This window comes from Xenopus tropicalis, chromosome 3, assembly GCF_000004195.4.
Source record: "Xenopus tropicalis strain Nigerian chromosome 3, UCB_Xtro_10.0, whole genome shotgun sequence".
NCBI classification, from domain to species: Eukaryota; Metazoa; Chordata; class Amphibia; order Anura; family Pipidae; genus Xenopus; species Xenopus tropicalis.
Window position 1 is genome coordinate 42,999,894 of NC_030679.2, and position 15,131 is coordinate 43,015,024.

The window sequence follows — 15,131 nt, forward strand, 5'->3', positions numbered from 1 at the left end:
TATCTGAAATGTTTTTCTCTCTAAAGACCATGCTATTTCCACCCCAATAACACAGTGCGTATAGGCTATAAAAGCATCTTGTCAATAGACATGCATCAACCCCATTCACACAGAGATACATCAAATCCTGCCTTGTGATTTACTGGCTAAAGCTCTGGCCACATAACATAGATGAATAATGACCATTTGATTACAGATAGATAGATAGGTGCCAATAGACTGATGGATGCTGACATAAAGCTAAGTGACAAACAGATGAGCAGATAGAGAGGAAGATTTACCTTCTCTGGAGCAGGGAACTGCAGATGATTAACATCCAAGGGTGTGATCAGGGGAACAGTCTGAAAGCCATCCTCACCAGAAGGCTCCTTGTTCTTGTCGCTTAGATTACTCCCCAGCTTCACCATCCTTAATCCTCACTTCCCAGACCTCAAAATAATAAAGATAGTATGGGTTACAAGAAGAATGCAAATGATGATTAGACCAGACAGAAGAGAATCAATCCTAGCGCTATTAGAAAAGCAAAGCTTCCAGTAACTGCCTGCTGTGTAGGAGGCACACAAGGACAGGCTAGCAGCGAGAATAAAGGGTACGTGTATATGAAGGATGATCACCTGTGTGTTAAGACTAGATGAAAACAGCGCACAATCGCGGTTATTGTCTAGACCTTTACCTCCACCAGTATTTATAATGACACTGACAACACAATAGAAGAGTAGGAAGAGAGCGTAAGGGGCATGTACTTACCCACACAAGCGTTCTTCCTAGCACAGCGCAAGTAGTTCAGAATGAGCCGGGAGCTGGCCGCGGTGCTGAACAGCTACTGAAAGCGACCAGGGCGCCCACTGCTTCACTACACTGCTTCTGCGGCACTACGGCTGGAGCGCTCTGCTAGTCACTTGCCCGGCAGCGCCACCTGCTGTTGGAAAGGTACATTGCAACTCTAAAGTAGTGGGTGTTTAGCGGCTCTCAAACCTCTCTTAACCGGTATTGCCTCCTACAGGATAAAGAGAACGAAGAAAAGGCAAAATATTCATTTTATTCCTTTTGCTGCTAATGCTTTACATTGTGTGAGAAGCACGACACAAGCCCCGCAAGATGACGGGTCCGGCGTGTAATAGGGTTAGATGCCTCCCAGTATGGAGACGGTGCCAGTACGAATTAATGAGTCCGCCTTACTTTTTGGCAGAGTGTGAAACGCATTGCGAGGTTGGTAAAAATATGTGTTATGTTTCCTTGGAGACGGGATTAAAAGCAGCCAAGACCTAGCGCTTTCACCTACGTCAGCAAAGAATTGTGAAATCGTGCAGTCATAAATAGCTCCTTGCCAGATCCAATCGGTTCCACGGCTGGTCCGAAAGCACTGAGCACCTGATTTAAGGTGAACATACACCGTCATTCTAAGAAAGTATTATGTGTTTAAAGGAGTATTATATCCTAAAAAAGTAAATGGCAAGAAATGCGTTTCCGCAGCCCTATAATAGCAATCAGCCAGGCTTTCAAATTAAGTTTCTAGCATCTTTCCCTCTTCTGATCTTGTTAGGTCATCTTGTCAGTGGCACTGCACATGCTCCGTGTGCACTGGGTTGCTGTTAAGAAGCTAAGCATAGGGGTCCTGGGAAATAATTTCTAGCAGTGTATGCTACAGGATTATTAATCTATGTTGAAGCAGAATGTCCTGCTTTCTCTGCTGCCTGTAATGATAATCAGAATTATCAGCCATGCATTGTGAATGTTTTACAGTAAATATACAGTATATTGTGCATGGGACCCTAAGCTCAGTAACTAAAAGCAGCACAGAGCATACTGGGAATCAGCAGAAAAGAAGATAGGGTGCTACTGGGGGAATTGATGGAGGCACCAATCACTGTTAAAGAGCTGTGGTGGCCTTGGGCTGGTACACAAGCCTGACATATAAGGAATCTCCTTTAAGCAAAATGTAGGATCTAGTTCCATGAGAAGTAGGCTACAAATACTGCTAATTGTGTTTTGGGGTTTTGTACCAAACCACATCCCTAGCATTGAAATCTTTAGTGGTGGGGCTGGGTTTCAAACATTTGTAGGTCCCACTAGTATTTATATTGAACATTGAACTGCAACTCAGATGAAAGAAATGAGAGCAACTTTCCATCCTTGATCTTGTTAGGGTATCATTTGAGTGTCCCTTAGAAGCTAAGCATAGGGTCTGTAGAAAATGAGCTTAGTCTGGCACAGAAGCTGATGCCACAGGGTTCATTATTAAAGGTGGAGGCAAGGTAGAATCACTGGGGGTGTCAAGTTGTAGCCCCCAACCCCTCCCTCTACTACAACCAAAAATACACCATATGGGGTACTTTTTCTGTAACCGCCATGTTGCGTTTTTGTGTTGCAAGCATCCCCTTAAAGGACAAGGAAAATCAATAAAGCACACTATTTAATAGTACTACTATCACTATGTAGAAACGCTATATTTCTGGCTTGCCTAGAGAAAGATTTATTGAGATACACTTACTACATACTATAGACTCTTTTCAGTGAACAGCACCGCCATCTTTGATAGGGATGGTCACTTCCTTTACCTCACTGCACATGCGTCTGTCCCTTACAATAACAGCAGCAGCAGCACCCCCCCCCACCACCTGCAGGCAACGTCTGTCCCAGTCCCACACAATAACACCCCCCCCCCCCCCCCCGCTCAAGCACTTGCAGGCTGTGCAGCAACACCACCCCCCCCCCCGCGCTGCTCACTCCTGCACAGACACCCACCGGCACAGTCACCAACCCCCCCCCCCCCCGCTCCCCTCCCCCGAAGAACTTTTTCCGTCTCCCCTGCGCGCTCCCCTTCTCGCATGCAGACAGCGCAACCGGTGTGCGTCTGCTTGTGCTGAAGGGGAGGGCGCCATCATGTGCTGAAGGGGGGCACCTGCTTGTGCTGAATAGGGTCATTTGCGCATGCAACGCCTACAGTTATGGTCACCAAGTCAATGCAGGAGCGATGCATTATGGGAATCCTCTTTACCCAGCTCAGTGTTTTTTTTTCCTGTTTGGCTTCTGATCATCTGAACGATTGCAATTTGGGGAGACTTAAGGGCACTATTGAGACTACTGAAGTATGCCTGCAGATTGAGATTAACTCTTTGGTAGCCTTTCCTTCTCCTTTAACCTATTAATGCTGGGCACATACACAGTACAGAAATTAGCAAATTTCTAAAATGATAATATGCACCCTCATACAGACACATCCATTGTCACATTGTTTTTCTGTTGGAGAAAGAAGTACAAACTCTCCTGGGAGATTTTTTTTTTCTGTAACATAATCACCAGTGTGACATTATATAAAGGCATTCCAGCTGCTAGCTGCCTGATTTGCAAGCGCAGTGACATTTAGAAAGTGGAATACTGTTCTTTTGTTGAATATAACAGAGTAAAAATGCCAAAGTGGCTCTGCTATTAAGAACTGAGTAAATAACTTGCTATTTCTTCTATATTCTCGTTCAGATCTAAAAGGCACAATAAGTTAAACTGTTTGTCATAATCAGCAGTCTACATGAAATGTCTCTACATTTCCCAATAAATAATTCATACTAAAAAAAAAGTGGTTCACACCAAACAAGAGGGAAGCTAGAAAAATGTAGAAGCAGCTGAAAGGGATTCAGTGTATTAGGAGTGGTTCACTCAGTACAACCACATGGTGGCGCCAAAGGTTTGACTGAAAGAACCATGAAGTGAAGTGCAAAACAGGAGAGTATAATGTATGTATGCATAACTTTATTTATAAAGTGCTACATGCGTGTGTGTGTGTATATATATATATATATATATATATATATATATATATATAGATATATATATATATATATATATATATATAATCCTTTTCCAATAGATTGGGGGTGGAGGGGATAAGCTGGGCCCTCCAGGGCTCTAGCTACACAGGTGATCAGCAAAAACTAATTTTGGAGTTGTTGGAATTGGTCATATTTAACAATTTTTTTTATGTTTTAAAGACCAGTGGTATGTGCAATGCCAAGGTATGGCGATGGGTTTCAGTGTCGCCCCTGCATACGCCAATATTTTTTTTGAGGAGACATTTGTGTATCCAAATCCATTATTTCAGAATTGTTTATATTGGTGGTGCTTTATAGACAACCTTTTGGTTGTCTGGGGGGCGACATTGGATCCACTTGATAAAGGGCATGAAAGAGGCCCGAAACATGTCATGTATGGCATAAAAATAAGAGCACTTTTTTTCAGAAATTTAGCTTTTTGTCTTGTGCTCCCCCCTATATATATTTTTCGATTGGACATTGGCTAGGAGTGCGGCTCTATTGCTGGGGGTTTGATGCATGAGGTCTGGAAGGCTGGGCGCAGAGGACCTATGTAGTCGAACATTGGATCCCTGATAGGATTTAAGGAAGCGATGAATATATATTTACCTACAATACAATTTACAATGGTATATGATCCTAAAACATTTTTGGATACTACTGTCTATGTAAGGGATGGAAAGATTTGAACAGATTTATTCGTGAAAGGGACGGATCACAACAATTATATAATTCCAGGATAATTCCACCCATCCCCAAGCTTGTATACATTCTCTGCCCAGGTCACAATTCCTTTGGGTAAAGAGGATAGTAAGTGAAGAAGAGAGACTAGAATTGAGACTTGATAAAATGATTATACAGAGAGGGTATCCATCAGAGTTACTCCAGAGTGAATTACATAAAGTAAGGCAGACAGATTGAGTATGTTTGTTAACAGGTGACAGACAGAGAGAATCTAGTTCTAAACGCATTCCATTTGTTCATACATTTCATCCAGCAATGCTGAAACTACATCACATTATTAATAAGTATTGAGGTATATTAGCGAGAACTTACCCACAAATAGAGGAATTTAAGAGTCCCCCGCCAAATAGTGAGCGCAGATGAGGGACCAGGAACAAATCAACGACATCATGACTTCAGTGTCAGAGGATGCTCCTAAAACCAGAGGACAGATCCCCCTCACCAATTTCAAAATTTTTGTTAAAAACCACATACTTTCTAAAGATCCCTGGTTAATATGAGTACTAAGTTTGCTTGTTGAAGTTCTTTGTGTTTTGTATTCACAAATCTGTGATTATAATGTCCCTTCATGAAAATTCATGCATCAAAATATGAGATCACACAATTAATGTATTTCTGCTGCTGCACCCAATCATCCGATCCAATGCAAGAGTGGCAAGTGAAGTAGTAAATGTAGTCATTGCAGCTGCACTTTTAGAACAGAAAAGGGTTTAAATAAGACCACGGCACATAAACTGCAAACAAAATAATTTATCATAATTATAACTTACAATCTGCTGAAAACACTACAAAAAATACTGTAAACAAAAAACTGTGGAACTAAACCTCAAAAGTAGTTTTACCATGTTAGCAGCCTGCATGGTTTCCTATGACACTATGGTCCCTTCAAAACATATTAACTAAACATGCCATTTCATGTATATATATGGTGCAGCTGGCTTAGCTAGCTGAAAAGGTTGTGGCAATAACTCTGTTACTCAATGTAAAGGGGGTAGAGAACCAACAATGCAGTGGACTTGAATGTAACTAAAGTTTGTCGACTTCTTCAGTGCAGGATTCAGGGCAGGATTCAGACTATTTTCTTTCTCTATAATACAAAGAGAAATATTAAAACAACTTTTTGTTATTTTGTACCACAATGCAAATAGCAACAGTGACAAATGATGCAGTTGAAACTTACATTGGGTGCATTTTTGACTGCAGTCATGAAGTCTCTGTCTCAGTTGTTCATTTTCTTCTAACATTTTTGCAATAACATGTAATACACTATGGTGCTTGTCCAACTAAAAAATGAAGACAACAAAGCTTTTTCTTAGGAATAAGAAACCTCAAAGAAAGCCAAACATGTGGATAACATTTACATTCAGATCAGCAGACACGAGATGTCAAATTAAATACCAAGCAATTATCTGTTTGCCACACAAGTCGTGTTTCAGCAGGGATGCACCGAATCCAGGATTTGTTTCAGATTCAGCCAAGTTTCGGTCTTTTTCATCAGAATTCAGATTCGGCCGAATTAAATCCGAATCCTTAAAAGCACATGACTTTTTGTCACATAAACACAGAAGTTGAAAATGTTTTGCTGTTTAACCCTTCTGTATCCAAATTTGCATATGCAAATTAGGATTCGGTTCCGTATTCGGCCGAATCTTTTATGAAAGATTCAGGGTTTGGCCAAATCCAAAAATAGTGGATTCAGTACATCCCTATAAAAAAGTAATCATGTTGCCTTTAAAGTGGAACATTATGGGGCTGATTTACTAAGACACTCGAATCCGAATTGGAAAAATTCCGATTGGAAAACGAACATTTTGCGACTTTTTCGTATTTTTTGCGATTTTTTCGTCGCCATTATGACTTTTCGTAAATTGTCGCGACTTTTTCGTAACCATTACGACTTGCGCGAAAAGTCACGACTTTTTCGTGGCCGTTACGATTTGCTCGTATCTTGTTGCGACTTTTTTGTATTGAGCGCTCGTAAGCGGCGGGCGAAACTTTCAGACTTAGCATGATTTTGGAAGCCTCCCATAGGACTCAATGGCACTCTGCAGCTCCAACCTGGCCCAAGGAAAGTCTCCCATAGGGCTCAATGGCACTCTGCAGCTCCAACCCGGCCCAAGGAAAGTCTCCCATAGGGCTCAATGGCACTCTACAGCTCCAACCTGGCCCAAGGAAAGTCTCCCATATGGCTCAATGGCACTCTGCAGCTCCAACCCGGCCCAAGGAAAGTCTCCCATAGGGCTCAATGGCACTCTGCAGCTCCAACCCGGCCCAAGGAAAGTCTCCCATAGGGCTCAATGGCACTCTGTAGCTCCAACCCGGCCCAAGGAAAGTCTCCCATAGGGCTCAATGGCACTCTGCAGCTCCAACCTGGCCCAAGGAAAGCCTCCCATAGGGCTCAATGGCACTCTGCAGCTCCAACCCGGCCCAAGGAAAGTCTCCCATAGGGCTCAATGGCACTCTGCAGCTCCAACCTGGCCCAAGGAAAGTCTCCCATAGGGCTCAATGGCACTCTGCAGCTCCAACCTGGCCCAAGGAAAGTCTCCCATAGGACTCAATGGCACTCTGCAGCTCCAACCTGGTGCAAGAAAAGTCACCATACTGAAGCTTGAATGAATCCGCAACTTTCGTACTCTGCGCGAAAACTGCGAAAAAGTCGTAGCGCTACGAAAAAGTCGTGACATTTTGCAAAACATTCGTAATGGATACGAAAAAGTCGCGACAATTTCCTAAAAAATCGCAAAATACCGATCATTGCGAAAAAACCGCATTCGGACGCATTCGGCCAGATCGTGCATTAGTAAATGTGCCCCTATATATTGTAAGTCGGTCCCTAAGTACAGGTAACTGACAACAGCACAGAACATGTGGCACAGAGCATGTGTATGATTGCACACAGCAGCACAGAGCATGTGTATGGTTTTTCTAAACCATACTTTGAAAACCACAACTAATTAAAAATAATTAGTGTAAAGAAATAAACATGTGGTAGAGAATGAAAATAAGAATGACGACTAGGGAATAAAAATACATTTTTTGCAATATCCTTCACAAAAATGCTTTAGACCCATACTCTCCCTTACAAGTGCAATAATGAAAAGGTAGATGCCATGAACCCGGGCATTTCAGGCTCTTTTGCAGCCTTCAGTTGTGCTAGTAGAGTCGAAATTCCAATTTAAAAATTGGTATTTCAGTTTAAAGTTACCAGGAGCACGTTTTTTTGACTGTACCATAGCCCTTTTAAAATGCCGAAAGTCAGTCCTACTAAATGCAAAAGTGCTTGGCCAGAACATGCATGACCTAAATGCCAAAAATGCTCAGCACTGAGCCGCTTGATGCAAAAACCTATACTTGTCAAATGATTATTGCTTGAAAACACAAACTGATATATTGTCAGGCAAAAATTGCCTCAAAAAACAATTTCAGGTGATTTCAATAGGATTCAATGAGGGCTGAAATCTGCAAAGGTGCCACAACACAAAAAATACTCCAAAGCGGTTTTAAAAATATATGTATATCCTCTTAGAAAATGACTTTGATTTCCCTGCTCCAGTAAAGGGAAGATCATTTACAATTCCAACTTACCTTAACATTCTGACTGCATGTTGCAGGTGTCCCATTGTGCCGTGCTGGTTCCCCTCGCTTCAAACGGAATTGGTCATCCAAGACTTTTCTCTAAAAAGTTTAAATGTTAAAATAAGGAATATCCATTATTCAGATATTGATTACAATATTATGCTAAGTTGCAGAATAAACTACATTCACTAAATAGAATAGAATAGAATAGAATAGAATTTACTGTAATGGAGTGTAAGAGTGTAATTTAATTTAGAAGCATATACATCTTACACACATGATATTATTATAAACTGAAGGCAAAATGTACTTACAGAGGTGCTTGAAAGTTTGTGAACCCTTTAAAATTTTCTATATTTTTATATAAATGTGAACTAAAACATCATTTGATTTTCAAACAAGTCCTAAAAGTAGATGAAACAAAAATTATTATATTTGTTTGTGTATTTATTGAAAAATCATGCTCTCAGTATTTGGTGTGACCCCTTGTGCAGCAAGTACGACAACTAGATGTTTGCGGTAACTGTTGATCAGTGCTGAACATTGAAAATTTAGCCCATTCCTTTATATAGAACAGCTTCAGCTCTTGGATGTTAGTGGATTTACTCACACAAACCCCTCACTTTAGGTCTTTCCAAAACATTTCAATTGGATTTAGGTCAGGACTTTGACTTGGCCATTCTAGAACATTCACTTTATTCTCCTTTAACCATTCTTTGGTAGAACGACTTGTGTGTTTAGGATCTTTGTCTTGCTGCATGACCCACTCGAGATTCAATTCATGGACAGATGTCTTGACATTTTCCTTTAGAAGTGACTGGTGTAGTTCAAAATTCATTGTTCCATCAATGATGGCAAGCCATCCAGGCCCAGATGCAGCAAAACAGGCCTAAACCAGAACACTCCTACCACCATATTGCACAGATGGGATAAGGTTCTTATGCTGAAATGCAGTGTTTTTCTTTCTCCAAACACTCCTCATTTAAGCAAAAAATTCTATTTTGGCTTTATCCATCCACAAAACCTTCTTCCAATATCCTTGTGGTTCTTCTTTGATGGTTGCCACTTCTGGGTAGGGTCACAATGGTCTTGAATTTCCTCTGTTTGTACAAAATCTGTCTGACTGCTGATTGGTGGAGTCCAAACTCTTTAGAGACAATCTAGCAAACTTTTCCAGCTTTATGGGCATCGACAACTCTTTTTCTGAGGTCCTCAGACACCTCCTTTGTTGGAGCCATGATACATATCCACGAATGTGTTGTGTGATCAAGCTTTGCTTTGATGGATCCCCGTTCTTTAAATAAAACAGGGTCTCTCACTTATACCTGATTGTCATCCTATTGAATGAAAGCACCAGATTCTGATTTCACCTTCAAATTATTTGATAATTCTAAGGATTCACTTACTTGCCACATGCAGATATGTTATTGGATCATTTTTTTTTTTTCAATAAATACATGATCAAATATAATAATTTTTGTTTCATATGTTTAATTCTGTTTTCTTCATCTACTTTTATGACTTATTTGAAATTCAGATGATGTTTTAGGTCACATTCATATAAAAATCTAGAAAATTTTAAAGGGTTCACAAACTTTCAAGCACCTCTCTATCCCATTCTGTTCTGTGGTTCTGACTGCTAAGTACCGTAGAAGAGGTCAGTTCTCCTCCATGCAGAGAATATAGTCAGCCAGATACTGGTCTCAATAGCAATAACATTAGAAAATGTTGATTAGGGATGCACTGAATCCAGGATTTAGTCAGGATTCATCCAGGATTTGGCCTTTTACAGCAGAATTTGGGCAAATCCAAGTACCTGACAAAACTGACATGACTTTTCGATACCTGAACATGGAAGCTGAAAATGTTTTGCCGTGTGCAGTGTGTGGTTCGCTTTAACCCCTTTAACGCCTCATTTGCATATGCAAATTGGGCTTCAGATTCAGTTTGGGATTCGGCCAAATCTTTCACGCAGGATTCAGCCTAATCCTGAAATGTTTCAGTTCATTCCTACTTTAAGCCATTTGACAATTTTTAAATAATGCTTATTAGAAAGTTGCCTAGCATTACATTTTAGGGTGGTCTCTTTTAACCATTATTACCCCTCTTAAATTAGTACACTGGTGTCTGCATTATAGGTAAATTTAAAGCAATATCAGTGTGACCGAGACTGTTGTGAGCATAATCTGACTGATGCAAATGTCCCTTTAGAAACTGCATCTGACTTGCGCTAAATACAACGGATGTGACTTCTGCTATACAGTTACATACAGCTGGCCAACTTCCCATGCAAGTCACTCAGGCTGCATATCCAGTTTGCATAAGGTCTAATGATAATTGTATGTACAAGTCTACTGCTGTTGAAAAACATAACATAACAAATTTGCTTTCAAGTACCTCTTTATTATGAGATTTGCCTTTGTGTCTGCCATTTATATCTGCGGTATGCTCACCCCACTTATGTACATTTGTATGCTGATTGCCTGCAAAATATTGAAGAAATCAAGAATAATTACTGGTATTCCATACTGTTCAGCAGATTAAGAACATTGTCACTATGCATGAGACCATTAATTAAGCTCAACAACCAAAACAAACATATTCATATGCAATACCCCATACATTTAAAGGAGAAAGAAAGGTGAAAACTAAGTAAGCTTTATCAGAAAGGTCTATGTAACTACAGCCATAAGCACACAGAAACGCTGCACTGACTTCTCTGTAAAAAGATTTCTTGTGTCTGTAATTCCTGTGCCACAGACACGCAGATTTCTGCTCTCTCCTGCTCCCCCCTCCCTCAAGAATGCTAAGAATTCACTCCCCCCCCCCCTTAGGAATGTGGATCCGAGTCAGCAGGAAGCTGACTCATAGCCTTACTAACTGAGCATGTTCACTTGGTCTTGGTGTCTGTGCAGGAGCGAGGCATTATGGGAACTTTCTTTACCCAGCTCAGCGTTTTTTCTTCCTGTTTGACTTCTGATCTTCTGAATGGGAGAAATAGGGGGACACTTAAGGGCACTATTAAGACGACTGAAGGTCTGAAATTAGAGTAAAAGTGTTCAATTTTTTCTCCACTTCCCTATAGTTACAGGAGGCAATAAGTTTTTTGACAGATGCCAAAATGCATACTCCAACAGATAATTAAGGTGGGTACTTAAAGACCCCTCAAACTTTTTAAGATCCCTGTATGTTTAAATTTAAGTGCTGCAAAATTTGCTGGCGCTACATAAATAAAACATGATGATGATGATGATGGTCTCCAAAGCTATTCACTACAATATATGAAAAGTGGGGGGAGTGCCCAAATAGAGTAAAATCATTTAATTTCAAGTTATAAAAATATAAATATAGCACTTACTAGATTTCCATTTTCCAAGGCACTAAATAAAAACATTCAAGTCCCATAGTTCAGGATTCTGTGAGGGTACAGATGGATCTACAAGCTGGCGTTCCCCTCTGCCACAAGTCTCTCTTTCCTGGTTCTTGATGATGACATCACACCTGATGCATTTCAGAAGTCAGGCTCAGACTTTCACCTACGCGTCAAGTGTGACATCATCATCAAGAACCAGGAAAGAAAGACTTGAGGCAGAGGGGTAATTTTCTTATCGAGCCCTCTCTCCTGGTCTGCATGGGCCTGCATAATGATCCAATCTTTGGACCTGAAACCAAACAATCAGATCAGCCCGATATGACCCTACCACATGGATGGCCAAAGAGCAACAAATTTGGCAACCTTGCAAAAAAAACTGATCTCCTTATCCCCCCCCCACATAGCTACTATGTATAGAATCCTATCCCAAAAGCCAAAAAAAGTTGTTGCATGATGTCACAGGGGAATGATACAGCACTGCCAGGGCAATGTCCCATGGTTTCTCATAATTACTGAGAATCCTTCTAAAAATATAGTGCTTCTTTAACTCTAAAGCCATATAAACCTGCAGTAAACTTGTAACGATGGGCACATGAGTCAAAGCTGGATCCCACTGTCAGCTGTCAGATCTAGTCACGTGCAATGTACTGAAGTCTGTGCATAAGCCCTGAGGCACATAATGCAGAGACGTCATAATTAGAACTGTGATTTAATTATTATCAAAAAAGGCCAAACTAGGAAAAAAAAATCAATTTAAATATAGTATACTAAAGACTCAACCCTCTAGTGGCCAAAGGAAGGAAATGCAATATTGAAAAAATGTTAAGTCAGCAACAAATTCAAAAATTAAAAATAAAAGTCTTTATTATAAATCATTAAAAAGTCATACCCCATGTATGCAGCCTAATGCATTTCATGCTAATGCCTTACCATGTATATATAGATGTGTAAACAAACTTTGTTGTGCCTATGATTAAGTGCTAGATTAGCATGAAATGTGTTAGGCTTCATACATGGGGTATGACTTTGTATGACTTGTATTTTTAATTTTTGAATTTCTTGCAGACTTAAAAATGTTTTCAATACTGTGATTTAATTAGTTGCACTTGCTCTAACCAACACTGATGACAATTACACCAAAATCTGTAGCACAAACTGGGCAAATAGGACCTTCTGTTTAGTTTATCAATGGGCTATTCCAAGTGAATATAACATATGACAAGTACAGTATATCTCTAGATAAAACACAAGTACCCTGACCATGCTATGTAGACTTCTATTGTTTGAATGAGGCACAGACAGGATCTTGAATAGCACAGAAAACCCTGCACCTGAACTTGGCACACCTATGGGGCTATGTATTAAGGCAGGGATCCCCAACCTTTTATACCTGTGAGCCACATTCAAATGGAAAAAGTTTTGGAGAGCAACACAAGCATGAAAAAGGTTCCTGGGGTGCCAATAAGAGCAACGATTGACTATCTGATATCCCCTATGTGTGCTGACAGCCTACAGAAGGCTCCGTTTGGCAATTACACTGGGTTTTTATGCAACCAAAGCTTGCCTCCTAATCAGAAATTCAAAAATGAGCACCTACTTTCAGGCCACTGGGAGCAACATCCAAGGGGTTGGGGAGAAACATGTTGCCCCTGAGCCACTGGTTGGGGATCATTGTATTAAGGTATAGCAACAGGTATAGTCACCTATAGCAACCAATAAGCAGGTAGCATATACTGGTTACCTATTTAAAAAGAAACATCTTTATTTGGGTTATTCCACTGCAAATTTTGTGCCTATGTCAGATATAAATACTAGGTTTGCAGCATGGCTACTTCCATTCCAATATGGCTTCTTTTAGCAAAATATTCAAGATATATGCTCCTACATAGGAATGCACCCCACCTTGAACACTGGTACATGCACAAAAGCCTGAGTGCATTTTCCCTAACCCCACAGAGAAAAAAGATGATTTGCCCTGGGCCAGTAGGCCTGGGCTACAGTACTCAGCAGCTTATAGCTGACTGGGTAATACAACTGGAGGGCTATGGTTTGGGCAGCCATGGAGCCTGGCAAACACCACACAGCCTGCAGCATATAATGCTGTAAAGCCTAACTATAGGGCTGGCACCCATTGTATATCCTGAGATGGGGACTAGCCCATAGCCAAAGCAAACTAATGTGAGATGTGGGGCAAATACTTATTTAACTGGATCCCACTAGCAATACAATATACACAAACATATACATAATCCTGCCCCTCATGTTATAGGGACTAGTTTATCAATAACCTGGCAAATTTGCACCTGTGCAGTAACCAATAGCGACGAGCCAGGGATTAGCTTTATTCCCTCAGCTGCAGATATAACAGAGCCAGCAATATTTGGTTGCCATGGGATACATATCTGTAATACAGATCTGCCCAGCAATGCTGAATGAGGCCATAATAGTGTCCCTAGTCACAATTTAGCCACCTCTTTCTCGGTTTGTTGAAGTCTCAATCCAGGATCCGTGTTTAGGCCGCAACAGCGGGATCTCAGGGGACGCGGTTCCTTTACTCCCCGCTTTCCTACTGCGCCTCAGGTTCCCATGCTGTCTCTTAGCCTGGTTTTCCCCTGCCACAGAAATTAGGACCTTCTTGTCTCCGGACCGAAGCCCATATTGTAAGACTGTCCCTGAGCTGTGTTTTCCGAAGCGATTTATATATATCGCTTTGAAAAGTTTCTTCTCATTTGAGGTGTCACGACTAGAAGCCTTCACCTTACGGCCACTCCTCCCTTCCATATCACTGGGCGCTGCACTGGGCTCACTGTGACGGTAGTTTTCCCGCGCACTGCGCCGCCTTGTGGCACAAACCACGTAGTGCCTTCCTGAGGTGTTTGCTGGAAACATACAGTTGTAGAAAAATTGCTATATTATACAAATGATGTATTTGCAGAGCTTCATTCCCTTTATATTATACCCTGATGACAGACATTTTCTATGAAAATATATTCCTAGTTAAAGAAGTTTGTGCCCCTGAGTCAAATAGAAAGATGGACATATCCCCATAAAGAGGGTCATGGAGCTAAGCAAATATATATAATTCCCAGTCCCACTTATCTCCTTGTCATTGCTTATACATGAGGTAGGAGTGAACTGGAATGAGTTAACAATAATAAGGCAAAGAAACCATTCCAGTCAGGGGGAGAAGGGTTAAAAGGAACCCAAAAGCCCTCCTCCAATGCAAGACAAGCAATGAGAGCTTTCTTAAAACAGATGATATTCACATCATGCGTTAGAAGCCATAGATATTTCTTAATTAAACCAATAGTCAAAAGTATGTTCAGCAAAAAATGACATGGAAATGACATGGAAGTTGTAGATTTCTGCAGTCAGTATGTGCAGATTAGGTCATTTTCACCACAACGACTCTCATTCCACAGAAAATTGTGTTAGTGATTCATTAGGCACAAGGCGACTGAGTGTGTAGGCAAAGCAAGCATAGGGAGCCCTGGCAGTAAGGTTTTCTCAAGGCAAGTGTTGATTCCAGGGTTGCCTTGCATTTGTACTGTAGGTCTTATTCTTTGCACCTTCAGAATAAGGCAAATGAACTGGCACCGTAATGCAAAGCACAGTTATAGAGGAACATGAAT

The 15,131-nt window shown here is 40.8% G+C and overlaps 2 protein-coding genes across 2 annotated transcripts in view; both read right to left on the reverse strand.

The window, feature by feature from the left end:
• Positions 1-758, reverse strand: part of nsg2 (neuronal vesicle trafficking associated 2) — a 34,678-nt gene extending 33,920 nt beyond the window's left edge. The window contains 2 exon segments of the mRNA NM_001078729.1: positions 282-429; positions 748-758. Of these exon segments, the coding sequence (NP_001072197.1) occupies positions 282-407 (126 nt within the window). The 5' untranslated portion in view covers positions 408-429; positions 748-758.
• A 4,522-nt stretch (positions 759-5,280) lies between these two features.
• Positions 5,281-14,403, reverse strand: LOC100489417. Its single transcript, XM_012959797.3, has 5 exons — positions 13,971-14,403; positions 10,524-10,609; positions 8,136-8,225; positions 5,731-5,833; positions 5,281-5,637 (listed from the first exon to the last, which is right to left on the reverse strand). Coding segments are annotated over exons 1-5 (699 nt in total). The 5' UTR covers positions 14,389-14,403; the 3' UTR covers positions 5,281-5,635.
• Positions 14,404-15,131: the final 728 nt, after the last annotated feature.

Coding starts and splice junctions, on each gene's coding strand:
- LOC100489417 (XM_012959797.3), bottom strand. CDS start 14,388: ATGTTTCCAGCAAACACCTCAGGAAGGCACTACGTGGTTTGTGCCACA. Junction 10,610..13,970: donor TTCAACAAACCGAGAAAGAG/GTGGCTAAATTG, acceptor AATATTTTGCAG/GCAATCAGCATACAAATGTA. Junction 8,226..10,523: donor GCAAATCTCATAATAAAGAG/GTACTTGAAAGC, acceptor TAAACTTTTTAG/AGAAAAGTCTTGGATGACCA.